This window comes from Eupeodes corollae, chromosome 1 (genome assembly GCF_945859685.1).
Source record: "Eupeodes corollae chromosome 1, idEupCoro1.1, whole genome shotgun sequence".
Classification (NCBI taxonomy): Eukaryota; Metazoa; Arthropoda; class Insecta; order Diptera; family Syrphidae; genus Eupeodes; species Eupeodes corollae.
In genome coordinates this window covers 40,751,038-40,777,047 of record NC_079147.1, presented here as the reverse complement: position 1 = coordinate 40,777,047, position 26,010 = coordinate 40,751,038, and the positions used below count along the sequence as shown (strand labels likewise).

Here is a 26,010-nt window from a genome sequence, read left to right as displayed (position 1 = left end):
CTTTTAAGTTCCTGAAAAATTTCCTAATTTCGAAGAAATTCCGCACCAGAACAACTTTGGTGTAGAGCCTTTTTTCGTTTCATTTATTCGTCCTTAAAATTAATAACTTCCCATAGGAAGTTATTGTATTGGGTCCGTTTTGTCAAATTGAAAATTTTGACATTTCTTGACGTTTCAAGGTCCCTAGAGTCGAAATAAAAGATTTTTAGAAAGATGTCTGTGCGTGCGTGTGTACGTACGTTCATACGACGTTTTTTCGTCGTCCATAGCTCAAGAACCAGATAATAAGGCAGAAAGATGCAGAAAGGGCTCTCAAGAAAATTGCGTGGGTGGTTTTATTACCATAGCAGTTTGAAAAAAAGGTGAACATTTTGGTTAACCCTAAATATCTTACGAACCAAAACGCTAGAGACCTGAATTAAATTTTGTATTATATATTGTAACGTGATATCAAAGAAATATATTTTTTGAAAAAAATCCATTCAACTGTTTTTTTTATAAATCAAAAAAACTGAAAACAAAAATTTTTCACCCCCAAAATTTTACGACTGAAATATGATATCATGTCGAAAACAATTTTGTGCAGCGAAGAATAATGTTTTTGACATCTGATTACATTTTGTTGTCATAAAATCGAATTGACAGTTTTTTTTATAAAAAATAAAAATCTAAAAAAAATATTACTCAAAGTTGGTAAAAATTTAATATCAATTCAAATATCTTTTCAAAAACTTGAAATTTAGGCTTCAAACTTATTTTATTTTATAAGAAATATTGTTTTCAACATTCTGAAAAATTTTGAGAAAAATCGAATTGACAGTTTTTTACAAAAAATAAAAAAAAAATTGATTTAGCTTTTCAAAAATTGAAAATATTATTTTATTTCACAGAAAATATTGTTTTCGATATTCAGTAATTTTTGTATACAAATTCAACAGTTTTTTCATAAAAAATAAAATCTACAAAAAATAGTACACAAATTTAGACAAACTTTTAAGCAAGACAAATCGACAGACGGGATGGGAAGTTATCAGTGTGGGTCGCATCCCAGCCTCTTTTCTTAAATTTGGAATGGGGTAAAGCTAAGACTTAAAAAAAAAAGTTAACGTACACGTTTTTTTAAATAGTCAGTTTATAGAAATTTGGTAATGTTAAAAAGTTAGACCATTTGTGAAAAATGAGACTCAGAGAGTGTTATTAAAGAAGAAATGTTTCAATATTGGCTATCAGTACGTCAACTACAACAGGCTTGTCACTATAAATATGAGCCTAAACAAAGCTCTGCACATAAGAGTATAGAGCGTTAAGGCAAACGATATAGGCAGTCAATTTTACAGCCCGAAACGTGGAATAAACTTTTGAAGCCACGCTGAACACAATTTTCCCATGAAAAAGCGCGCGATAAACTTTCTTAACAGATCATGCATTTTAATATTAAAATTCAATAATTTGCAAGCGTTATTCGTCTGTAAGACGATTTATGGTTAAATTAAAGAACAAACTGAAGTTTTTGACAGTGACACAAAATACTAAACGTGCGTGAGCTGTCAAAACCATTGTTGCCAAAAAGTTTTAAGGTATGATTGTGGTATTAACAAAAGTACGTTTTAGGCAAAAGTGACATTTTATTGAATTTCAATTAAAGCTTACAGTAGTACCCGTGGCATGATGGTTAGTGCGTTGGACTGTCATGCAAGGGGTCTGGGTTCAATCCCTGCCTGTGCCACCTTAATTTAAAAAATTAATTTGCGCGGGTACTGCCTCTTGCGAGGAATTGACAATTCCTTCAAGAGTAATTCTTGTCATGAAAAAGTGCATTCTCAAATTAGCCGTTCGGATTCGGCCTAAAATTGTAGGTCCCTTCCATTCCTGACAACAGTACTCGCACACAGGAATGGTTGCGAGTTGTAAGTCACTAGGCCCTGGTTCACAACGGACTGTTGCGCCACCCAATTAAAAAATTAAAGCTTAACCTATAGTACATAATTCAATATATATAAAGAGAGAGAGAGAGTATACACCAGCCAATCTTACTTATACCTTATACAACATCTCCTGCAACAATTGGTTACAGATGAGACATGTGCAATTGTAGCCACAGCTTTTGTTTTTACGGTTTATAAAAATCAGGTTTTACACATTTACGCCCGTACCTAGTAATGTAGTGATCTTGCTTGTGATTGTTAGTTGACGAGGTCGTTGGCTTTTCAATCGGTTGTGGCAAGGTAGGCTGCTTAGGAGTTTCAATTTGAGTTCCAATTTTATCTTCAGAAACTGAATCTTCTGGAGGCTTAAATTGTGGCTCATTGTACGATTTGCGTAAGTGTAAACTATTTCTGCGTAATATGTGATTGTATTCATTGCGTATTAAATAAGACCTAGGAGATTCGGCTGCTCCTACAATCTTGGCTGGTTCCCATCTTGCATCCCTCCTATAAACAACATTATCCCCTTTTGTAAGACTAAATTCGTAATTCCTACTATTTTTGTTATACCAATTCTGTTGTTTCTCTTTTATAAGGGACATCTTGTCCCTGACTTCAAAGGGTACGGTTTTTGGTATAAGTAGCCTTTTAGCAACAGGATGTTTTGTTTTAAGTAACTTACTATTTAATAACTGTGATGGGGTATAACCTAAACTTGGAATGATTGTTGTTCGATATTCAAGTAGAAAAATGTTAATATCCTTATTACTTTATTTAGACTTCCTCATCATAGTTTTAGCAATATGAACTGCCTTCTCTGCTAGTCCATTAGAGCGAGGATAGCGCGGACTTGAATAATTGAACTTTAGACCCCAGTCGTTTTCAAAATTATGGCATTCAAACGAATTAAATGGCTGGTTATCACAAACCACCATTTCCGGTATTCCATGAGTGGCAAAAATTTCTTTTAATATGTTAACAACACTTTTGGCTGTTTTATTTGGTAGCTTTTTTAAATCAAACCAGCGCGAAAAATAATCTATGACAACTAAAAATGATTTTCCTTCAAATTCCAAAATATCGCAACCAACTTTTTGGTAAGGATACTCTGGGATTTCATGCGGATGCAAACTCTGTTTTATATTTGAACTTCGAAATTTTTCACGGATTGGACACCTGTATATCACATTTTCAATATCCTGAGCCATCGTTGGCCAGTAAAATAACGTTTTAGCCCATGAAATAGTTTTGGTGATACCAAAATGATTTTCATGTAAAGCCTTTAACGTTTCATTTTTTAATGTTTTAGGAACAAATATCCGATCTTCGTAAAAAACTAGTCCATCTTCAAAACAAATTTTATCTTTTATATTCCAATAGAATTTCATATGATCTGGTAATTTGTTCTTAGAGTTAGGCCATCCTTTATTCAAAAGTTCTATTAAATTGCTTAAAATTTCATCTTGAGTAGTATGTTCTTGATACTGTATTTTCTTAGGGTCACTCATGCTAACGCTATGGACAACATCTGTTAAAATATTTTCTAAATTTATTTTATAATCAGGTTGTGAGTTTCGAGAAAGCAAATCAGCTATATGAAGATCTTTACCCGGCACATATTTGATTTTAAGATCGTATTTAAAAAGTTTGACTTTCATACGTTGCAATCTGACAGAATATGTTTTTTCTAAAGGTCTATTTATTATGGACACAAGTGGCTTGTGGTCCGTATGGATAGTTATGTGCCGGCCATAGATATAATCATGAAATTTTTGACTTCCATACACGATCGCCAAGAATTCTTTTTCGATCTGTGCATAAGAAGTTTCAGTTTTAGTCATGCTTTTTGACGCAAAAGAAACTGGCCTTCCTTCCTGGAGTAAGCAACAGCCTAGTCCATTCTTTGATGCGTCTGTCTGTATAATTATTGGTAAATCGGGATCAAAAGAACGTAATGTGCTAGCATTGACAATTGCATTTTTAATATCGTTCAGTGCTTTCTCATGTGCTGGTGACCAGCGAAAAATATTTTCTTTCTTAAGTAAATCTCTCATAGGAGCTGATAACTCAGCTAAATTCGGAATAAACGAGCGTAGATAATTAATCGTGCCTAATATTTTTTGTAGGTCATTTTTATTAGAGGGTGTCTGAATATGTCTAATCGATTCAATTCGTTTTGGATCTGGCGATATTACCTCTGATGAAAAGATGTGCCCTAAATACTTAACCTTCTCAACCCTATACTGAACTTTTTTCTCATTAAATTTTATGTTTATCTCTCTGGCCCTTTGCAATACTCTATCTAAATTCTTATCATGCTCTAATAATGTTTTGCCTCCAATAATTAAATCATCAATATATCCAAATACACCAGGCAAGTTTCTAAAATATTTGTCATTAAGTTTCTGAAATTTCTCAGGGGCGGTTTTGATACCAAAAGGTAAGACTTCATACCGGTAAGTTCCAAACGGTGTACTAAATACCGTGAGATTTTTTGATTCTTCATTTAGTTCTAGTTGCCAGAAGCCCTCTTTAAAGTCCAATATAGAAAAGAACTTCATGCCTTGCATTTTAAAAATAAAATCTTCTATTTTGGGTATTAAATGATGTTCTTGTTTTAATCCTACGTTTAAGTCTCTTGGATCTAAACAAATGCGAATAGATTTGTCATCCTTTTCCACTATAACCATATTATGTGACCAATCTGAAGGAGTCTCAACCTTTGTAATTATATTTTTCTGTTCCATTTTCTTAAGAGTATCGTAAACCTTTGCTCTTATACTAAGTGGAATTCTGCGGGGTGGCTTACTAACCGGATAAGTTGAACTATATAATTCCAATGCACATTTGTCAGGAAAGCTACCCTGACCCATGAAAACATCTTTATTCTTCTCTATAAAATCACGTAACACTGAACTTTTAGGCTCAACTGAATTAACGCGACTTATAAGGCCTAACTCTACGCAAGATTCAAGACCTAAAAGTGGTTTTGAGTTGCAATCAACAATAACAAAATCGAGATCAAAATTTTTTGTCCTAAACATCGTTTTACAGCTTGCTGTTCCCAGAGCACACAATTTAAAACCACCATAAGCTTCAAGTTTTTGATTAAATGTTTTTAAGTTCGATAAATCTTTAAATTTAGTAAAAATATTTTTTGGCAGAATATTAATTTGTGCGCCACTGTCTAATTTAAATTCAATAGGCACATTTTCAATGTGCAGCACTTCTGTCCAGTACTCTAATTTATTTGTATTGATTGATTCAACCACGTGATCGATATATAAAAAATCATCGCTCTCTTCAACATTTTCACAAGCAACATCACTTACCTGACGATTCTTATTTTTGCATGCTGACGAATAGTGGTTTCGTTTACCACAGCAATTACATATCTTTCCAAACGCTGGTCATTTACCTCTCACATGACTCAAATTACAGTACTTGCATATGTTTCCTGATCCAGTGTTGTATCGATTATTATTTCCTGATGGCTGGTGCACACGTCTCTGTACAAATTTATTGGAATGTGAATTCTGAAATTTTTTAGAATTATTATTTTCATTAGCATGTTTTAATTTATTATTGTTTAAATTTATATTTTTCACTGCATGAATTTCCGATTTAGGATCCTCCGATGTCCTCTGCATAACCTTGCTTTGCTCCATTGTCGTCTCTGCGATTCGGCATGTTTCGATTGCTTTCTCTAGTGTCAGGTTCTCAATTTTAAGTAGCTGCGTCTGGGTATTCTGATTGATGATCCCAATGACAATTCTGTCCCTCAGCATGTCGTCTTTGTGACCATCAAAGCCACAGTTCTCCACTAATGTGGCTATGTCTTTTAAGAAATGATCGAATGGTTCGCCTTCTTTTTGTGCCCTTTTGTAGAATACGTATCGTTCGTAGACTATATTCGTGCGTGGGTTACAATATTTTTCGAATTGTTCAACCACTTTTGTTGGAACTTTTCTATCAGCTTCGGTCATATTGAAGGTTTGGAAAAGTTCAATAGCTTCTCGTCCAGCACAGCTAAGTAGTCTCGCCACTTGAACTTCAGCATCTTCTTTATTAATTTTTGTTGCGGTTGAATATATGTCGAATTGTAATTTAAATCTTTTCCAATTTTCTTTTAAGTTTCCGTCCAAACTTAATGCTTGTGGTTTGGTAAAATCCATGTTTTTTTCAGTTGATTTTATTTTATTACTTAGAATATTAACTTTTTGTGTTTCTATATTTTATAATATAAACTTTTACTTTTTGAGTTTCTATATTTTATAAGTATAAACTCTATTCAAAATCCGACTGCGCCATGTGGTATTAACAGAAGTACGTTTTAGGCAAAAGTGACATTTTATTGAATTTCAATTAAAGCTTTACCTATAGTACATAATTCAATATATATAAAGAGAGAGAGAGTATACACCAGCCAATCTTACTTATACCTTATACAACAATGATATAAGTCTTGGCTTGAATATTGGATGTAAATGGACAGGTTTAGGCGACTTAAGGGACTTTAGGGACTAGTATCTGATTTGCCAGCTGCAAAAAAATTGCATTCTAATTAAGGCAACTTTATATAAAAATTCACTGGAAAGTTTGTCAAGAAAAATGTAACAAACAATCAAGTCAAGTCTACTTATGTCAAGATAAAAGTTGATCATGTTTTTACATTCAACTTAAAGCTGAATTTATGACTATGATTTGTTTATTTTTTGAACAATTTCATTTTGTTTTGTGAAAAAGTGTTCCTTGCCAAATAAGATATCTTTGCAATACAAATAAATACAAGTCGAAATTGAATTGTAGCTTGCATGAGGAGTGTTTCGTAGACAATAATTTTTTTGATTGTTTACGTACCATGAACTTAAAGTAGAGGTTTATGAATTTAAGTTCCAAGTTTTAACTAAATGAAACTTGAAAAACGAATTAGTTGCCTTCACCAAAATGTACGTTCGAAGAACGCAGTTGACTGCAAATGAAGTCCCTTATGTTGCCTTAACCTGCCCAAAGCTTCACGAATTGCTGGTATGTCAGCATAAGCTAATGACAACAAAGCCCCATAAGAAGCTTTCGAGAGGCTTTCCATCCGACAAACGCCAGTTAACAGGACCTCTTCTGAAATAAAGTTTTTACCAAATTGATTTTACAATAAGTTTATGGTATAGCGACCTGTAAATATGTTTCAACGTCTTGTTGCAACAAAAATGGTCGATATTTAGCTGATTAGTTTTTAGAAATAAAAATCAGCCAGAGTGACTCAATAGCATTGGAGATTCACTGAAACGACAGCTAATTCCTCATTAAAAAAAATAAGGAGCGATGATGCCCCTAGCAAATAGTCAATTTTATTGGATTTAATGGTGATTTGTAATGGCTTGAGGATTGATTGCCTTCGGTCTAAATATAGGGCTTATTGACGAAGCCATTTAAACAGAAATGAGCGTCATCACATCAATAACACAACTCTTTGATATAAGTGCTCTATGACAACAGATTTATTTATTAAAAGTAAATTTCCACTATTTTGGCGTTTCGCGTTGCATGCCAAAGCTTAGGGAACAGAAATGTTAATTTAGACCTTTACCATCGAAACTTCTTAAGTGGCTAAACTAACATTCTATATATTATGTATTTTACTTTAGACCATTCTCCATCTATAAAACCTTATTTATAAATATTTGTACACATTAATTAACTATGAAGAACAAGCTTTGTTGTCTAAAACTAATTTAAAATCTTATTTGGAACTTCTCTTGAAGTTAATGAAATTTTCATTAAACTTATTCATAGATACCCAAAATTAAACTCACATACAGATACTAGAATATATGAGTCAAATCAAGGAATCTATTGCAATTTATATGTAAATAAGAAGCTAACCAACCATATAAAGGTTGTATGGCCGGCTGGATGAATGACCAAAGGTATTCCAAGAATATCTAATAAATACAACTCCCTGCTTTAACCACCTTTAATTCAAAGAAATAGTCGGTTCAGAGAAGATAAGTAAGAATTTACTGTGATTAGTTATTTGAAATGGGTATGTGATTTTTCAGCATTTATTTGTTTCGAAAAAGTTAGCAAAAATATTTTGGTGACCGAAGTACAAAACAAATAAAAGTTCTTAAGCTAAATATAGAAACAATTCAATAAATCGGATATTCTATATGTCTCGTGTTAGAAAACAATACTAACGAAGCTATTTTCTTCTCGAGAAGTTGTTTGTGAGTGGAAGTTTCTGAAGTGATATAAAATGCGTGGGATTCGATTGTCATCCTAATTTTCTAAAGTTCAATATCATCCCACACAGTAAAAGTTTTCTTTTCATGGTCATTGCCTTTTCCTGGAAATCGAGATATTTTCTAAAAGTGTATCCTATACCAAGAAAATGTGGTTTTCATACAAACAATTTGAAATGCTGTTCTTAACTGTTTTCCATGAGTTCTTGTGCAACCAAGCCAACATTATTTTTTTAGTAATCTGTTTTCCAATAAGTGATCGCTGTCATTTTCTGACATTTGACATAAATACACCAATACTTTAAATGGAACGATACACAATTAAATGGAATGACATTACCCGTGTTTTGTTGGAAAATCTATCAATAGTATAGCATGATTTTTCACGAATAACAAAAACTATATCCGCAGTATGAATACTACCGATAAAAATGAGAGTAGAATCTTACTATGGATGGATTTTTGACATTCATACGAGGCTCGAATGGATCTTATGTGATTTCGTTCTTAAATGTTGGTACGATTGATATTGCATTTGTATCTCGATGGCTGTGTTCGTTGAGTAGTTGTGCATTTGGAATAATGTGTTTTCCATTGGGGAAACAAATTAATCTGTTATTGTTGATAGTATTTTGTCAATGAAAATGGAGTAACTTGGCTTATTTTGCAAGGGAAAACAATAGAAAAGATACTTTCGTTTTTCTATGTTTCCACCAAAGGTTTATCTCAGTTTAGATTAAATAAATAAGTTTGACAATTTCTAAAATGCAGATGGTGTTTCGATGTTTGTTATAAAGTGAAAGTGAGATATTTTTATTTGTGTTAAACAATTAAGAACTAAACAGTTCACAAAAATATAAGAATATCTACGCTACCTATTCCATGTGCAATTTGTTTTAATTTGATTAAAACAAAACTAAATTTTTTGTACACAAACATGCAAATAAAAAGACTATAATTCATTATCTGTAAAAACAACTCCTCCACACAGGTTTTTCTCCACAAATTTTGATTAGACTCCGATCCCCGACCAGAATCGAGTAAATCAAGCTCATTTCAATTCGATTCAGTTATATAAAGAATTGAGACGAGCTTCAAGCTCGCTTCAATACCACATGTTAATGTAGTAGTCTATGAACAAACCCACTTCTTGAAGTTTTTATGTTATGTCAAAGCTGCAATTGTTAAATGAACTTTTTTGTAAAGAATCTCAATTTCCAGATGTTTTCTTACTATTTCTTCTTGAAAATTTTCCATTTTATTCGTTTTAGTTAGTTTTTTTTTTTTCGCTAAGTTTATTTTAACTTTTGATTTTTACAAAACTTTCTTCTATTTATGTATTTTTTTATTATTTTTTATTATTCTGACAGATCTTCTTTCAGTTGTACCAATTTTGAAATACAAAAATCTGGCTACTGCGGATCGATATGTTGGCAATTTCTAACTGTACTATAAATGGAATACCAAAAAAACGTACTTAATATTTCTCAAGTAAAATCCCATCATTAATATCACTTAATCAAGTTAAGTTGTGTTGTAGAACCAGTGGCATGATGGTTAATGCGTTGGACTGTCATGCCAGAGGTCTTGGGTTCGATAGCTGCCTATGCCATCTAACGTTTTTTTCACTGCCTCTTGCGAGGAATTGACAAATTCTCCAAGAGTAATTCTTGTCATGAAAAGTGCTTTCTCAAATTTGCCGTTCGGATTCGGCTTCAAACAGTAGGTCCCCTCCATCCCTGGCAACAGTACTGGCACGCAGGAATGGTTGAAAATTTGAAGTCACTAGGCCATAGTTCTCAACGGACTGTTGCGCCACCCAGTTTATTTATTTAAGTTAAGTTGTTAAGTCTGAATATATTATTTTCCAAAACAAGCATTCCGAAAAATATCTGAAAGCTATATTCCAGGAGTTGTTGGTGCAATTGACGGTTGCCATATACAAATTAAACAACATCTACGAAACCCTATTGATTATTATAACAAAACTATCTACAAAATGAGAACAAAATAAGTCAATGTTGAAGTTTAAAAGAATAAATCATAATTACCTTCTAAAATTCGGAGGCAAATAGCTTCTTCATCGTCTACTATGTACAAAACATCCTCAAATACAACTTTAACTAACATTTTGTATCTTTTTGTTTACCAACAAATACAAAAAGCTGAAATTAATTTTCAAGTTTCTTGAAATTCAACCATGTGTTGGATCAGCTGTTCTGTCAGATACCTACATATCCCAGAGAAATTCTTGGATTTCCTTTTTTGACATCTCAGCTGTTTTTGATCAGCTGTTTAGTTACACGTAAAACTCTAACAAAAAGGTATCCGGATACCCTATCTGTGTGAGATTGAACGCAGCCAATGTCAACGTTCAAACTTTGTAATAAAAAAGAAATGTCATGAAAATAAATATTTTATATGTGTTTCATTTACATTTACTTTTAAAACCTTAAAATGTAAAACTCTGTATTATAAAAAAGGATACGTTTACTTTTCAAAATACTCGCTTTTTTATTATCGGACTGAAACCCCTTATTGAAACAACTTCCACTTTATATGGGTCAATAATATTAATGGTCCTGATTATTTGTAACTGTGGGCCACTATGTAATCCAGAAAGTTAATCAAAATTGAGCTTAAAAGCCTTCAGGTAATTTGAATAAAGGGCAAAAACCGTGATTTTCACTCTAAAGTGTTTCTGTTAATTTAAATATTTGAATCAAAAAGAATTGTTTCACAGAAAATGAAATAATTAAAAATACAAAAGTTTATTCCCTTTTTTTGTTTTTATTTTCAGAATCTACCAAAACTGGAAGTATTGGATATGGCATTCAATTCGCTTCCCAATTTCAACTTCGATTACTTCGATCAGGTATTTCCGTTAAAATTGTTTATAAAAAATGAAAACAAAATAAACAATAACACTCAAATTATTAACAGGTTGGCACTCTGTCAAATTTAAATGTTAACGTCAGCCATAACATGATAAAAATGTTAATGTATAATTCATCCTGGGTGACGCGGTCCGAACATGGTACGTACAACAACGACTACGACGACTTACTTTCCTTCCAAACGTACAAACCATATCCTTTCCGATGAAAAATTCCAATGTGAAATTGCCTCCTTCATGATTAAAAATGAAATCACTTTTTTCATCCTTCGTTTCATCGTTTTTCTTTTTGATTGAATTTAACTTTGAAAATGTTTATTTTTTCGTGTTTTCGTTTACAGGATCGGTTTACCATTCGAATATTAAAATTCTCGATTTATCACACAACAACATATCACTTATTCATCCTGGATATTTCAGGCCAGCGGAAATATCCTTGACCCATTTGCATTTGGGCTACAATTCTCTTATGGTGAGTAGGCATTTCGATTTCCATTTCCATGTCCATGTCCTGTCCGTGTCCGTCTTTGGCAATCAACCAATAGCAACGGATGCTTGGCGTGCATGCCATTCCGTTTGATTTCGGGCTTAAAATTGATTTTAATTTTAAACCTCTGTTTATTTTGTTTGATTGTGTGATTCATTTGGAAAATCGAAAAATGGACTAACTTCAACTCTGATGTAGAATGCAACAAGAGACATTTTTGGTAACATGCCACATCTGCACTGGCTGGATATATCGCACAACTTAATTCGGGAAGTTGACTTTGACGCCTTCAAGAACACAAAGAAACTTCAGGTAATCTATAACATTAATTGCACATACTTAAGAGTTAATATTTAACTAATATTTGAATATGGCTTACAGGTTTTGTATCTATCACACAACAGGTTGGCCGACATGCCACAGGATATGTTTAAGCCCATTTATGCTTTAAGGGTGATGGACTTGTCATATAATCATTTGCGGTCGCTGCCAGATAATATCTTTTACAATGGAGGAATGGAGAAGTGAGTATGACTGGCAAGGAGTATGAATAATATGCCATGACGTTGGCAAAGCAGTTTTAGTTTTAATTAAAGTTAATGCCATGACAGGTATTTGCGGTCGTGACCGGAATTGGTTATAAGACGGAATGCTCTTGTTGGTGGAAATTTTGGTTTTCAGATAATAGGCATGTGGTTTGGTTAAACAATAAACCTACATATGATTATTTTCCTTTTTTTGGTTATGGTTGATGATGTTGTTCGTCGTCCTTGTCGTCCTTGTTGCTTGGCAAACATGTCACATCGCAGCTCTTTGTCGTCTTTGTGATATAGCACCACATGTTTAAATGATTTTGATGGTGGTTAATCACTTGTGATGTGTGACATTTGAGTGATGAAAGCATTCAGTGCTGATCATTTATCCAGAAACCAGAATAATAGGTTGTGTCTGAAGTAATTATGGGAGTTTATGTTGACCGAAAAGTAAAAGGAAAGATTTAATCTGGGAAAGTGCCAAAGTGATTATTTCATATTATTAAAACCCAAAAGTCTTTTTTTCCCCTGAACTTCGATTCAAAATTGTATTTTCTTAATCTAATTTGATCCAATTAAGTTTGAGGCTTTAAAAAATGTTGGATTATAGAAAAAACAAAAATATCGGTTGAAGTGTAGTTTAATGGAACCATTGTGATGTTTTCTTTTTACAAGGCTGAGGCAAATTCGTCGGTGTCCATAGTTTTTTCCAACAAAAAGCAATTTGGATATAGAGTTTTCAAACTCTAATTTGTAACCAACTTTTATTTTCTAAGTAGTAAAAGTAATCCTTGAACTCATATAACTAAAACAACAAGGTATTTTATATTCTTTAATTTCCTAACTAGAACTAACAGTTTATTGCATAAACCAATCAAAAGTCAGAGGATGGTAAGCGGAGCCAGGGCCGGCCTCAGGTAACTTGCACCCTGTGCACGATTAGTAGAAAGCACCCCTTTTTTTATTTTCACACATAAACTGATACACAAGAATTTAATAATTCCTTTTCAATGGACATAATAGATAAGCCTACCAATCTCTCTTGAGTCATAGTTGTCCCAAGATAATTTTTAATAATTCTAAGTTTAGAAAAAATACGTTCTCCTGAAGCTACCGTGACTGGGATGGTATCAGACATTTGGAGAGCAATTACTAAATTCGGAGTAAAATCTTTAAGGTTTAAACTAAAAATTAAATTTAACACATCTAAACTTTTGGGTGTAACAAGCGGGATTGTACAATTAACTCTTGAAACAATTCTTCTCCATCTAATCTTTAAAACTACCTAATGTTATAACATTCTGCAAATTAAGGCATGAAGCACGTACATTTTTATTTTTTAAACATTCGCTTATGTTACTTAAAAATGAAAAATTGATGTTATATGTACATATCAAGCTGTTCAAACATTTCTGTAATTGTTTGATAGGCTTGATCAAGTATTTTGGAAAAAAATCTACTTTAAATCTTTGTTTCGGGTCTGATACAGTTTCAGGACATCCATCAGCATAAAGTCTTTTTCTCCGTTGATCGGAATGATGAAGCTTCAGGAAACATATTTAGTATTTCTAGGGAACTAGCAATACGCTCGGTTAATTGAACAAAATTATCCATTCAATTTTTCATCGGAAAGCATTAAAATTAAACTGTATTTTGTATTTTCTAAAACTCTTATGGCAGTTGATAGATTAACGGAAGAACTTTGCAAATATTTACTAGTTTTATTTATATTTATTAAAACTTCAACCCAAATTTGCAGACAGTAATTAAATGGAAAATCAAAAATTTTATTTCCTAACGATTCTTCAATGCTTTTTGCGTCTTGATTTCCTATTTCTATAAGGGCTTCATGTGTTTCTTCTAAATTTGTTTTTAAAGGCCTCAATGCTTCTAATCTGTTCTCCTATCTAGTTTTAGAAAAGGGTTTCAAAGTAAGACTTGGAGTTTTTTTCTTTTAAATATTCCACCTGGTAACGGACGTTGAAAAAAAGTTATACAAACATTGAATTGTATCGAAAAATTTGACTGCATATAATAAGCACCGAGCAGCATTATTAACCAACAAATTTAAGGAATGCGAGCAACATGGAACGAAAAATGCTCTGGGTTCTAGGGATCGAATTCGATTCTGAATAACCGCTTCTTTTTCTTTTATATCTGAACCATTATCATAACTTTGATTCGACAGTTACTTATTAAAATTCCATGTAATTCAATCAAATCTACTGAGTCAGTCACATTCCGGTCTTATCTTGTCACAAAATACGTCCCTTCTATTAAAAACGGATAGCTATTTATTTAATCTTATTTAACCAACAAAGGGAAAAAACAAATCAAACAATGCACCACACTAGATATACATTAAAAGTAGCCTTTACAACAGCCATTAACTTAAAAAAAAAAGAGTCTGGGATGCGACCCACACTGAAAACTTCCCATCCCGTTTGTCAATTTGACTTGCTTAAAAGCTTACCAACTTTTCCAACTATTTTTTGTAGACTTTATTTTTTTATGAAAAAAACGGACTGTTGGATTTTTATCAACAAATTACTGAATAACAAAAACAATCTTTTCTGTGAAATAAAATAATTTTGAAGCCAATATTTGTAATTTTTGAAAAACTTTTTGAGTCGAAAGTTAATTTTTACCAAGTTTTAGTATTGTTTTTTTTAAGTTTTTATTTTTTGTAAAAAAAACTGTCAATTCGACTTTTCTCAAAATTTTGTTCTAATGCTGAAAACAATATCTCAAAGTTTTGAAAAGACATTTGAGTCGAAAATCAATTTTTACCAACTTTTGTTTAAGTTTTCAACTCGATTTTTTTCAATATTTTACTGAATGTTGACAACAATATTTTTTTAAAGATTAAGGTAGTTAAAAGCCAATATCTTAAAGTTTTGAAAAGATGTTTAAGTAGAAAATCAATTTTTACCACCTTTTATAAATTTTTTTTAGGTTTTTAATTTTTGTAAAAAAAACTGTCAATTCGATTATTCTAAAAAAAATTTTCTAACGTTGAAAACAATATTTTTTATAAGTTGAAATTAGTTAGAAGCCATTATCTCAAATTTTTGAAAAGATATTTTAGGCAAAAATCAACTTTTACCAACTTTTATTTACGTTTTCTTTTTAGGTTTTTAATTTTTGTAAGAAAACTGTGAAATCGATTTTTCTCACCATTTTTCAGAATGTTAAAAACAATATTTCTTATAAGATAAAATAAGTTTGAAGACTAAATTTCAAGTTTTTGAAAAGATATTTGAGTCGAAATTTAATTTTAACCAACTTTGAGTAATGTTTTTTTAGGTTTTTTTTTATACAAAAAACTGTAAATTATATTTTATTGATTGCAAAAATGAAAGTGATGTCAGTTAGTGCGCAAGAGATAACTTAGGACAGTTGTGATGAATGTTTTTTGAGATTAGTTTATTTATTTATTATGTATCGTAGTACATATTTGTTTGCACAAGATCAGATTACATTTTCTTTCGTCTGGTAATGCGCCCCCAGAATTTTGCGCCCTGTGCATTTGCACATCTTGCGCATATGCTTTGTCCGGCCTGAGTGGAGAACTGTTCACGACACTACGCTTATCCGAAGTGACTCCGGAATAATCGATAGGGATTGTGACCGTGAATCTAGCAGCACCTATGGAATAATAGAACGGCATAAGCCTTGTCCGTCGAACACTTCCAGTAAGTGGACGTTTTATTAAAACAGGATTAAATTCCCTTTGGGACCCTGGTAGCAAACCAGAAAATAAAATGTGCTTTGCCTCGCGGTGACAAGCTTTGTCCGTGAAGAAGGTTGCCACGGCATAAACGGGACTGCTTTAGTACGTTCACTGTCATTAGCAAACTAGATAATTTACTTGTCGCCCAATCCTGTCTGTTGTGCCATACACTTAAACGCAGTTGATAGCGGAATAAATAAATCTCTAAAAAATTCGAGACGTTTCTGTACTCGAGGTACTAACCATGCTTGGGAATATTTTCCTTCAATGTACACAAGATTGGTACTTAATCTGGGTAAAGTTAGAAACATAAATTAGCATTGAAACTTTGCTTCGGTCGGTATATAAAATATTCTGTGAAAGTCACTGTGAATCGAAAGCAAGCGAATGACAAAAGTTTTACCATATATCTGTGGCAGTGAGACAGAGTAGCATACGTCGACTTAAGTTACTTCCCTGTTTTTCAATAGATACTCGTATTCATAAGCACTTTGAAAGCCATATTCCTGTCTTACCCCTATTTAAAAAATTGTTTCCGTTACAAAGATATCGCACAATTCATAACCACTTATATTTGAACGGTAATACAATGCATTTGACAGAATATCTTATGTTATTAAATTTTCTATGTCCTCCAAACTCAAGTTTTTTGATTTAACAAAAACCCTTAGATAAATTAAATTAAATTGGGTGACGCAACAATCCGTTGAGAACTAAGGCCTAGGGACTTAAAACTCTCAACCATTCCTGAGTGCCTACAGTTTAAAGCCAAATCCGAACGACTAATTTGAGAAAGCACTTTTCAAGAATTACTCAAGCAGAATTTGTCAATTTCTCGCGAGAGGCAATACCCGTGAAAAAACAAATACAAAGTTTTTTTTTATAGAAATTTCAGAGAACCAACATTTTCGAATGCTATAAGAATAAGAAAATAAAGATATTGACTGTGAATAAAACGCTGTTTTCTCAACTGAAAGTGAAAAACGCTGGTCGTCAGCTGGAACAAGACTTATTGTTTGGAGATTTCAAATCAATTTTGGAGAATGACTAAAATAAGGAAATGGCTAATGTAAAACAATCAAAAAAGATGCGCAAAAAAAAGAAACTCTGGCAAAAGCTACTTGTCTACAGGTGGAAAAACCGTACAGGAACGAACTCTACGCAAGTTAGATAACTGTCGCAAGACATATAAAGAAAAAAATTCGTATGAAACCAACCAAAAATATTGGGAGCTTGGTTCTTATGAGCTGAGACAAATGTTTGCATCTGGATTTATTGCGGTTGAGGAAACTAAGTCTGAATCAAAAGAAAAGTGTCTTACTAATCCGAGTCAAAAATTAAGCTAGTGGTGAAAGGATTCCAGTGTGTAAAAAATGTTTCAGATGAAGACCATGTGAACCTCTTAAAAGAACGAAAAAATCACACCTAGAAGCAAAGTTTGCTTATAAGTCGAAAGAATTAGACAAAACAAACACTGAAGACAACAAATCTTCAAAAGTTTTTATATTCGACCTGTAACAGTGCCTCCCAACACCTTTTTTAAGGTTCTTAATTTCATTCTTTAAACAACCATTATGAAACTATAATTTAACAGTTCATGACTGTACAACCGGGCAGCCAGTATGTTAAATCTGACATAAATCAGAAGGAAATCGTGGTGGAAATTAAATTTCATCATGTGATTTCAAACACCTTCAAGACCTTCCATCAGACACAGATAACTAAAACGTTATCCTGAATAATGACTTTTCTCAAGGACAGAATAAAAATTCTTTCATTGCTTCAATGTTTGAAATTTTTTTGCAAATTGACACCAATTTGCATATCATTGATCATAAATTTATTCTCCCTGGACACACTAACATGAAATCCGACATTGACCATGCCTTTATTGAAGAAAAGAAAAAGCGCACAACAGTTAAAATACACCATCTTCGTGGTTGGAACCAATTCGTGAGAACTATTTCACGTTCAAGAAATGAATCAAGACCAGATTTTCAATTTCTGTGCAGTTTATAAAGAAAAAATTATGTGGCGTAAAGTGGACTATGATGGTCAGAAGTTCTGTTGACAACACATTAAGTGGATTAGCTTTTGTTAAATAGATTTTGAGTCGATAATAAATGTTTACCAATTTTTAGTAGCATTTCTGTAATGTTTGCAAATTGAACGAATTTTTTTTTTTTTTATTTTTTTTTTTTTTTTATATCCGATGGAAATCTTCAATAGACACTCGGTAAGAATCGGTACCGAGTAGTGTGGGACTCTTACCGCACTAAAACCACCGGTGAATCAGGACCAATCTATGAAAGATCGACAAATGATTTTTATTTCTTAATTTTTTAAAATCGCATTGGGGGAAGTTTAAGGTTATAACACTTTCCCGTAGCTTTTAGCCCATCAGCTCATGAGGCTTGGTTCTTCTTAATCTCCGAACATTGTCTCGTACATTTAATACGGTCTCCATTTCAGAGTTAGTATGACTTTGCAGCCGCTTATTGTGTGATACAGCGTGTTTCTTAACCACTTCTGTAACCATTTCAATTTGAAGGTCACGATGTAGATCGCTATTTCTTATATACCAAGGGGCATTTATTATTCCACGAAGGACCTTGCTTTGGAATTTTTGGATGGGTTCAGCATTTGTTTTCTTTGTACAGCCCCATAGTTGGATGCCATATGTCCAAACGGGTTTCAATACTTGCTTATATAACATTAGTTTGTTCTGGATAGATAGGTCAGAGTTCTTTCCTATTAACCAGTACATTTTTCTGTACTTCAAGTTTAGTTCTTCTCTTTTCTTTTTGATATGTTCTTTCCATTTAAGCTTTGCATCCAAATTCATTCCAAGGTATTTGGCGGTATTGGAGTAAGGTACTTCTGTACTGTTTATAAAAATTGGAACATTGTTTATGTTTTTGTTTGTAAAGTTTATATGCGTCGATTTTGTTTCGTTTAATTTGATACGCCATTTGTGCGTCCAATCACTAACTTTATCGACTGCATTTTGCAATTTTTGTGTAGCCTTCGTAACGGATTTATCTGGCACCAATATTGCAGTATCATCAGCAAAGGTGGCCATGATAGCGTTGATGTCCACTGGAATATCCCTTGTATATAACAGATACAGGGTTGGTCCTAGGACACTTCCTTGTGGTACCGGCTTCAATTTTCTTAAGTTCCGAGTAATTTTGGTCGTACCGTACTCTAAAGAGTCGGTTCGTAATGTAGGATTTCAGTATTTCGTAGTACTGCCTGGGGAAGTCCCTATGTCCCTATTGAACGAATGAAATTAATTTGCGAGATATCAAGAACCGAACACACATTTTAACCAAATTTGAGTACTATTTTTTGTAGATTTTATTTATTTAAGAAAAATTTGTATAAAAAACTACTGAATATCGAAAACAATATTTTCTGTTAAATAAAAAAATTAGAACAATATTTTTAATTTTTCAAAAGCTATTTGAGTCGACCAACCAACTTTTATTAATTTTTTTGTTTACGTTTTTATTTTTAGTAAAAAAAACTATCGATTCGATTTTTCTCAAAATTTTACCAAATGTTGAAAACGATATTTCTTAGATAAAATAAGTTTGAAGCCATGATCTCAAGGTTTTGAAAAGATATTTCTGTCGAAATTCAATTTTTACCAACTTTCAGTAATGTTTTTCTTAGGTTTTTATTTTTTATAAAAAAGTTGCCAATTTGGTTTTTCTCCAAATTTTACCAGATGTAAAAAATTTTTTTTCGTTGCAATAAATTGTTTTTTGGAGATAAAACCATTTTTTATTCGTAACATTTTTTTAAAAATATACTTGTTACAATGTATAATATAAATGGCGTCATTGGTTCATGAGATATTTAGGATTGACCAAAATTTTCACTTTTTTTTAAACTGCTATGGTAAAAAACGCACCCATACAATTTTTTGAGAGCCCTTTCTGCATATTTCTGCATAAGCTTTGTCAAATATACTTTTACCCCTTAAACCCCTCCTCAAAAAAAAAGTTGACTGGTTTTAAAAAAAACTATAAAATCAGTGTGGCTACATAATGTATATGCCCAAGGTGTGTTAAAAATTGTTTGGCACCAAAAAAAGAACGTATTCGACTGACTGTACCTACCAATTAGTTTTCATATAGCACGATGTGTTTTTTATGGCATGTTTTTACCAAGGAAAGATTGGATTTAAGAGGATTTTTGAGATACAGGCTTATTACATAGGGACACATATAAAGTTAAGGCATTTATTTCTTTATTTATGTAACAAAATTATGAATTCTTTCATAGGTTAACATCATGGGCAATTTTGGGGATAAGGGCTGGAGAAATTAATAACACAAAAAAAATCACTAAAAATCCGATTATTGTTTGTTTTCTTTAATTTAGTTGGTTTTATAATGTTTTTAAAACTTTGAAGTATTTTTAAATTAATTTTCAAATCGTGGGTTTTCTTTTTCCACTTAAAGGCGAACTTTTAAATTTTGAAGCTTAAGGTTTGGTGTAATGGTTAACTCCTCTTTGGATTCAGCCTGAATTAAAGCAAGAAAAAGACTTGTAACTCTTGCTTTATTGAAATTTCGATTGCGGTGAATTAATTGAGTAAACATTTTTCTTAGATCGGAAGCTACGTTTTATTAGGATCTTTTCCAGAGTAAATTTCTAAGGTTAAAAGTGTCTGATTTTGTGCCAAGTAGTTATCACTTTCAATAGTGTTGGTTTGCTTCTTTCATTTGAAAAAATGGATGTTTAAAGAGCTTCTAAAAGAGTCCTAAAAAATCGTGTTCCACAGTTTCTTAAACAAAGATAAGTCAATTAATTTTACATTAAAAAAATTTAAGTTAAAGATGAGTAAATAATTAAATTCAAAATATTGAATAAATCACAATTTTTGTATTGTACAACAACATTTTTTTGAGAAAAATTGTAGTTTTTAAAAGAACAAACATTTTTTGTTATAAACTGGGAGACATTTTAAGAATGGTCTTAAAAACTGAAATTTTATTAAATCGCTGAAACTTTAAAGTAAAAAGAAAGCTTTTTTGAAAATAACTTGAAATTTTCGAGGTCTAAATGAAGTCTGACATCTTCAAATGTCCACCGCACTAACTGTGGGTGAGATGCATTTCAAATGTCTACTTTCCCATAAATCTGCTGCATAATTTTTTAGCATTGGTAATGTTGGCGTTGAGCGTCTCTTAGATTTGTTGCTGATCATCACCTCCTTGTGCGATAAACTTTACCGTGTTCTCGATTCACTCGTATAGAAGCCTCAAAATAGCCTAGGACCGTCATGTCATAATCACTTGTGGTTGGTATCCATATCATTAAATGGAGGTCAACAGATCTTAGTTTTCATCGACTCATGTCACCAAAAATTAAACGATGACTCAATAAACCAAAAAAAACAAACAGTGACCTTTTCGGAATGTAAAGGCCGATTTTGAGTCTCGTGTGGATTGATATTATCCTGAATCAATACACGGAAAGTGACCTTATCGTAGACGATAACCAAGCTTTGGTCACAGAAGAACTAGTGACACAGAAGTGAGCGAAACAAAAGGGGCTGCCTAAAATTCTATTGCTTATAATTTTACAGTCAGTAGATATAACTTCGCAGTTCCTGCGTTTCAACAGTATAAGACTGTAAGTGTTTTTGGTTTATTATAACGTAAACTAACTATTTAACCATACTATACTGCGAATAGTCCTCCTTGAAGGACGACTATTGTGATTGTTAAATTGACGGAAAAGGAGTACAATGTTTTGCACGCATTGATTTCGTAAAACACACTGACAGTCAATTTGACAGGTGTAGCTTCAAAAAAATGGCCACCATCAATTGTCAAAGTTTGGATATTCCTATTGAAAGACCCATTATGTATCCATAGCATGTTTTTTGTACGAAACAAATAATTCCAAAATATCTACCTCTTTGTATCAAGCTTAGAATTTTGGGCAAATCAAAACCCGAGTCTTCAAAACTTACCAAAGTATAATTTTTACATTCTGAAAACCGGTTTTAATCTTACAGATTGGACGTATCACACAATCAACTGCTAAAAATACCATCATCGTCTTTATCCAGTTTGGCAGCCCTCACTTTATGTGAGCTTCATTTATCCAATAACTACATTGCCACAATTCACAGCATGGATTTGTCAAATAAATTTAGGGTACGAATTTACCACATTACACACAAATTTATGACACTTATCTCATTTTGTTCTTATAGTCTCTTAGATACCTGGACATTTCATATAACTATCTTCTTCGAATCGACGATGCAGTATTTGCAACAATGCCAAGACTTGCAGTCCTTGATCTTTCACATAATCGTGATTTGAAAGTTATGGACAAATCGTTTATGGGCTTGGAAAATTCCCTAATAAAACTTGGCTTAGAGAATGTATCTCTAAGTATGGTTCCGGAAATTCGTCTAAAACACTTGCGAGAATTCCGTTTAGGCTACAATAATCTGCCATCAATTCCACAAGAACTTGCACACAATATGACGAATCTAAGAATGTTAGATCTATCGAATAACGATTTGACGAATGTACCATTAATGACACAATCTCTGCCACATTTGAGAACTTTAAAACTCTCAGGAAATCCTATAACATCGCTAAACAATAACAGCTTCGATGGAGTTAATGAAGATTTGGAAATGTTAGATATTTCGAACTTTAGACTTCACTATTTTGAGGTAAGTTTAAGCAACTGTGTTATAGGTTTTTTTGTTGAAAAATTAACTAACGATATCTATGCCCTAAAGTATGGTTCATTGGAAAACCTGCCACACTTAAGGTGTTTGAAAATAACAGCTTATTCACATTTGAAAGAGTTCAATATTCCGTCATTGTTGGAACACCATCATAACATTCGAGAGCTCTGGATAGAAGCACCTCAACCGTTTATGCGAATAATCCCTCAAAGTCAGGGCCAAGAGCCGAAAGTCGTTCAAATGGGCTCTCCCACAGACTTAATGAAGGAGATGTCCGGACATTTGCCATCAAAACTGAAAAACATCACATTTAGCGGACCACAATTTTCAGCATTGGGAGAAACAATATTAAAGGTAAGGGGATTTGTCAATCACTATAAATTAAAAGTTTAATCAAGATTCTCTCTTTATTCAGGGAATGCGATCACCGTACATTTATATTCAACTCTTTAACACATCACTGCCAGGCTTTCCACCTAATTTCTTCAAATACATGGGCCGCGTTCGAAACGTTTCTTTAGACATTCGATACCATAATCTTATGCTGAAACAGATTCCGAATCCAAATACTGGATCTGTTCCATATCTACCGAACAGCGTTTTCCTAACGGACTTGAAAATGTCAGGAGCTGATTTGAACTGTGATTGTAGTTTAGGGTATGTTTGATTTTGTTTTTACTAAAAGAATGAGTACATAATTGTTCAAAAATATGACAGTTGGGTTGAGTTTTGGCAACGAAAACGAAGACAATACATTTGCTCTTCTCAAATATGGACAGACACAGTGTTCCGAACATTTATGAACTCGCCTTGTCAAATTTATGGACGACACAATTGTGATGATCACGATGACGATCTTAGAGAAACAAAATGTGCAAATAAGAACTCGGCGCAATTGATGGAGGTAAATATTGTACATTTAATGAAACAAACAGATCTTATTTTACATTTTCATACAGATACTAAAATCTGAACTTGAATGCGGTTGGGATTCAGGGAACCGTCTGGAAACAGTGATGGTTGTAATAACCCTTTGTCTCGCTTTAGTTCTTTGGATATGATTTCTAAAATTTGTGTATGACACTTCTAAGGAATTTTATGAAATTATAGGAGAAGTTTATGGAAAAGAATGTATTTAAACTTAAAAGAAAACAAAAACACTCCAGTAGTTAGAATAAAATTAACAAGAATTTGATTCGGCCAAAAAAACAATTCGGTGTCCTACATATTCGGATAAAACAAATGAAAAATAACAAAATTCAAAATTTTAAATCTTAAAATTACTTTTTATAACAAAATCTCTGCCAGTTCTAATGAATTAATTTAAATCCACTTAAATGCCATTTTAGTTAAATAAGGTTTAATATTAAGTTTAAAAAATATATATAAAACCTTTCAAGGGACTGCTATTCATTAAAAACAAAAAACATAAGAAATCACGTCATCATAAACGAAAGCTCTTTTTTAGTAGGTATATTTTTAAGAATAGCATTAAAGTTTTAAGGTTAACAACTTTTTTCACTGTTCAATAGATAAAACTCAAAACTCAAGAAAATAAAAACTCTTTTTTGAAAAATAAGTAAATATAAATGAAAACTAAAAGTTAATTGCTTAAAGTGTAATTACTGCTAGTTTTTAAGTTTATGTATAAAATCAAATAAACAGTCAACAAAATGAAGAACTTGGTTTTATTTTCAACGCCACCAGCGCCAGAAAAAACAAAAAAAGGTTTGTTTGATGTTCCTTGCCCTTAGGTAATTCCAGAAAAAAATGTCAATCAACTGTCAAAAACTGTTTGATTTCTTTTTCCGTGCAACAACCTCGATCATGGGGTGTGTGACGGCGAGACTTATAGTGCATGACCCAAACACACATCAAATATAGTGTGAATAACCCTGGAGCTGTAAAAAGTGCTACACACAACACCTCAAAGTAAAAAAGCTAGTTCAAGGGTGAAAATTGCGGCCAATACGTTGACACAAAACTAAGCTATGAACTGTTTCTGACGTTTGACAAAGGGAGAGCGAATGAAATGAATATTTTGAATTACATATACGACCGTTTATGTAAATAAAAAATAAAGAGAAATATTTGAAAAGTCATATTCTATTTGTGGTTATTTTGAAGAAAATACACTGAGCAAGTACGTTACTTGCGTGCCTAAGGTATTAACATTGCAACACTAAACATATGACAGCAAAACATAAAGTGGCATATAATCCATTGTATTGGGAGAAATATTTCTTGCCTTCAAAAGGACTTGGTATAGAAAAAAGCAATATGTTTTCTTTAAGGCCAAGTCGTCTTTTTTTCCATGTGTTTTGACATTTGTTTTTATTCAAAAGGAAATATAGATCTGTTTTTAATAAGATTTACTACTAATTAACTGAATTGTTTCATGATTCAAATTATTGAACTGAATTAAATGTTCAAAATAAACAATGGGTTTTCTTAAAAACTTAAGGACACTCAGTTCACGTTAAGAACTAACGGATAAGTTTATACGATTGAAATTAAATCAAATTGGTCATATCAATAGAGGTCAAGTGGTAAGAATTGTTTCGGCATAGCTTCAAGCTTAATTCTATGAAATTTCAAAACATACAAATACAAATATGTTTTGTCCAAAAAATGTGTGTTGTCTGTTAACGCAAGAATGTTAATAGCAACCCTAATTTAAAGAAAAAAAATACTTTTTCAAGAATGAGGTGGTCAGATAGCAGTAGTTTCAACATAATAGTTATTTTTTCAGCTGCTGTCAAATTTATAAATGACATATAGCTGTAAAATTGTTAATATAATCGATATAAAATCATAGTTCTTCTTGATTGGGCAGTGTGATCGTGAAAAAACTCAAAATATTGTGTGAAAATGAAGAAAACGTACCGTAACTGCTGTAATGGTCAGTGTCGGAAAAGATTTGGATCGTCATCTCGACTTTATTAAATTTATTGAATCTTTGGCTTACTCTCATATAAGATTGTGAATTTAGTTCAAACCGTCAGAGGGCTTGGGTTCAGTTCTTGCCTTTGTTGTTAAATGGTCTTTTTTCACGAGTACTGCCTCTTCCAGGGAATTGAAAATCCTCCAAGAGTAATACTCTTGTCATGAAAAGAGCTTTCTCGAATTAGCCGATCCCATTCGCCATAACAACTGTAGGTCTCATAAATCCTTTCATCGTTCACTGGAATGGTTGAGCGTTTCTAATTCAAAAGTCCCCCTGCTTCTTTACGGACTATAGGAAGTTGTTGCAATCGGTCCGATTTGTCAATTTGAAAATGTTGACATTTCTATATCGCTATAGAATTTAAAAAGATTTTAAGAGAGATGTCCCTGTATGTGAGTGTATGCACATACGGGATACAATTTTTAACTTCCCATAGGAAGTTATTGCAATGGCTACGATTTGTCAAATTGAAAATTTTAAAATTTTCCGACGTTTCAAGGTCCCTAGAGTCGAAATA

At 32.5% G+C, this 26,010-nt stretch overlaps 1 protein-coding gene across 2 annotated transcripts in view; it reads left to right on the top strand.

Moving 5' to 3' along the window:
- The window catches only part of LOC129939019 (chaoptin), a 63,639-nt gene extending 39,428 nt beyond the window's left edge, over positions 1–24,211 (top strand). For both annotated transcript variants that reach the window (XM_056046877.1, XM_056046876.1), the window contains exons 11-21: positions 10,968–11,042; positions 11,111–11,204; positions 11,405–11,535; positions 11,749–11,862; positions 11,932–12,074; positions 21,854–21,995; positions 22,055–22,528; positions 22,598–22,900; positions 22,962–23,203; positions 23,264–23,450; positions 23,506–24,211. In XM_056046877.1, the coding sequence (XP_055902852.1) occupies positions 10,968–11,042; positions 11,111–11,204; positions 11,405–11,535; positions 11,749–11,862; positions 11,932–12,074; positions 21,854–21,995; positions 22,055–22,528; positions 22,598–22,900; positions 22,962–23,203; positions 23,264–23,450; positions 23,506–23,607 (2,007 nt within the window). In that variant the 3' untranslated portion in view covers positions 23,608–24,211. The remainder of the gene's footprint in view (positions 1–10,967; positions 11,043–11,110; positions 11,205–11,404; positions 11,536–11,748; positions 11,863–11,931; positions 12,075–21,853; positions 21,996–22,054; positions 22,529–22,597; positions 22,901–22,961; positions 23,204–23,263; positions 23,451–23,505) is intronic.
- The last annotated feature ends 1,799 nt before the right edge of the window (positions 24,212–26,010 follow it).